General features: G+C 40.2%; 1 protein-coding gene across 1 annotated transcript; it reads right to left on the bottom strand.

Moving 5' to 3' along the window:
• Nucleotides 1-1,578: 1,578 nt before the first annotated feature.
• LOC134541708 (S-antigen protein-like) lies at nt 1,579-2,166 on the bottom strand. Its single transcript, XM_063385354.1, has one exon. It carries the CDS (start codon nt 2,164-2,166, stop codon nt 1,579-1,581), a length of 588 nt encoding a protein of 195 aa, XP_063241424.1.
• Nucleotides 2,167-2,371: the final 205 nt, after the last annotated feature.

Genomic DNA, 2,371 nt, shown 5'->3' on the forward strand with positions numbered 1-2,371 from the left:
ACGGCTGAAATAAGTCTGTAAAAACTTTTCTACAAACAAACTAAAGTATTATTAAGCTGATTAAACATCATTATTATATAAAACTATATTACTTTAATGTTATATAATAAAAGGGATTCCCATTGACGAGTTTTGCATCATGTCTCTCTAGCTTACCCAGGGCGCGCTTTGCCGCTGAGCTGCCAAGCCCGTTGAAAATATGCAAGGAGAATATGTATTACAATCACTGTAATGCCAATTTTCTTATGTATTTTCAAATTATTTTAGTTTGCCGAATACCTATATTCCGGGTAGTTTCACTATCAAAAAGTTTAATTTGGCACACCAATACGTTTGGTATGTACCCTAATGTTAACGAAAGTAACTTTACAATGGCTTATGTCGCTACGCCATTAATATGTGTTTCTTAATTGTTAAATCTATTAAAATAAAAGTTTAGTTGAATAGGTACCTCAAAAGTTTCGTTCGACACATCTGCTGGTGCAAAAATGAAGCTAGTTGCTCAATAAAATGTCACAAAAAATAGTAATGTTTGAGAGATTATCGTCAGCCATATTGGTAAACTAAAATAAAACAGCTACCTTAAAATATGTAATATTTGTGTTCTTATGTTTTTAAATATCACAAACCTATTTTTATGCAGTTTAATAATGGAAATAAACACAACAAAGATTTAAAAAAATTATGAAAGGAAATGCATGTTTGTTTGCTAAATCATAATCAGGTAATTCAGTTATAAAACTTGAATCAGGAGCAAAATGAATTTAAAAAAGCTCTTCAGATTTTTAACGAGTAAAATAATTATTATTAGAGCATTAACACGCGTCACTAGATTGAATTCATTGATGATATAAGATGGCCCCTGTGTTTCCGCTAGGCAAAGGCCAGAGGCTGAAGAATGGACTAAACACTTTAAATTTTTTTTGTAAATGGAACAGAAAAATTTATTCAAAATTACACATATTTGTAAATGTCTACATCCACATGAAAACAAATGTATCACTACAAAATATTGTCCGTATTAATACTGGGTTCCAATTTTTCCCCGGGCATTTATGCTTTGTGTTGTCCCAGTACCTTCAATAATAAAAGTTATGTGTAAACCGTTTCCTGAATAGTTTTCCAGTATTAACTGCGCCCATTAATAAGCATAATAAATGAAAATAGTCAAACTATTTAATATTAGATTATGTTTTTCATTGTTTAAATTTTTTTTTGCTTGAATGAAACATAAATTGAAATATAAAATTAGGCATTAATTTTGGTAATAAATACTCAGTATTATATCAAAAAAACATTTCTGATATGCGAAAATAACCATGGCCATGTGTTGTGCAAAACTTAAATATGTTTCTTGTACTATTACAGACTATTTGCTGGCTACTGGTTCCCGAAGGAATATTCTGTGAAAGTAGAGAAGGGAAGCCCACAACGAGAGATGGAGCTGGTGGAAGATCGTTACGGCCCCTACAGGCCCGCCACCCGCCTGTGATTGATCGTCGGGGACAGGTCGCCGGGGCGGCGGTCCGCGGTCGGCAGCGAGCCTTGTTCGCTTTGCCACCCTTGTCCGTTTGCCGTCTATTCTGTTTGACCGCTTGGCCGCTTGTCCGTTTGCCGTCTTGTCCGCTTGTCTCTTTGCGGTCTTGTGCGCTTGTCCATTTTCCGTCTTGTCCGCTTGTCTCTTTGCGGTCTTGTCCGCTCGTCCGTTTGCCGTCTTGCCGGTTTGTCCGTTTTCCGTCTTGTCCGCTTGTCCGTACGCCGTCTTGTCCGCTTGTCTCTTTGCGGTCTTGTGCGCTTGTCCATTTTCCGTCTTGTCCGCTTGTCTCTTTGCGGTCTTGTCCGCTCGTCCGTTTGCCGTCTTGCCGGCTTGTCATTTTCCGTCTTGTCCGCTTGTCCGTACGCCGTCTTGTCCGCTTGTCCGTTTGCCGTCTTGTTCGCTTGTCTCTTTGTGGTATTGTCCGCTTGCCCGTTTGCCGTGACCGCTTGTCCGTTTGCCGTCTTGTTCGCTTGTGTGTATGCCGTCTTGTCCGCTTGTCCGTTTGCTGTCTTGTCCGCTTGTATCTTTGTGGTCTTGACCGCGTGTCCGTTTTCCGTCTTGTTCTCTTGTCCGTTTGAAGACTTGACCGCTTGTCCTTTTGCCGTCTTGTCCGCTTGTCTGTTTGCCATCTTGTTCGCTTGTCCGTTTAAAGTCTTGACCACTTGTCCTTTTGCCGTCTTGTCCGCTTGTCCGTTTGCCGTCGTGTCCTCTTGTCCGTTTGCCGTTTTTCAAATTGTCCGTTTGCCGTCTTGACCACTTTTCCGTTTGCCGTCTTGTCCGCTTGTCTCTTTGCGGTTTTGTCAGCTTGGCAGTTCGTCGTCTTGTCCATTTGTC

This window comes from Bacillus rossius (genome assembly GCF_032445375.1).
Source record: "Bacillus rossius redtenbacheri isolate Brsri chromosome 4 unlocalized genomic scaffold, Brsri_v3 Brsri_v3_scf4_1, whole genome shotgun sequence".
NCBI classification, from domain to species: Eukaryota; Metazoa; Arthropoda; class Insecta; order Phasmatodea; family Bacillidae; genus Bacillus; species Bacillus rossius.

What these genes read in the sequence shown, in the direction of transcription:
- LOC134541708 (XM_063385354.1), bottom strand. Translation starts at nt 2,166, where the DNA reads ATGGCAAACAGACAAGCGGACAAGACGGCAAAAGGACAAGCGGTCAAG.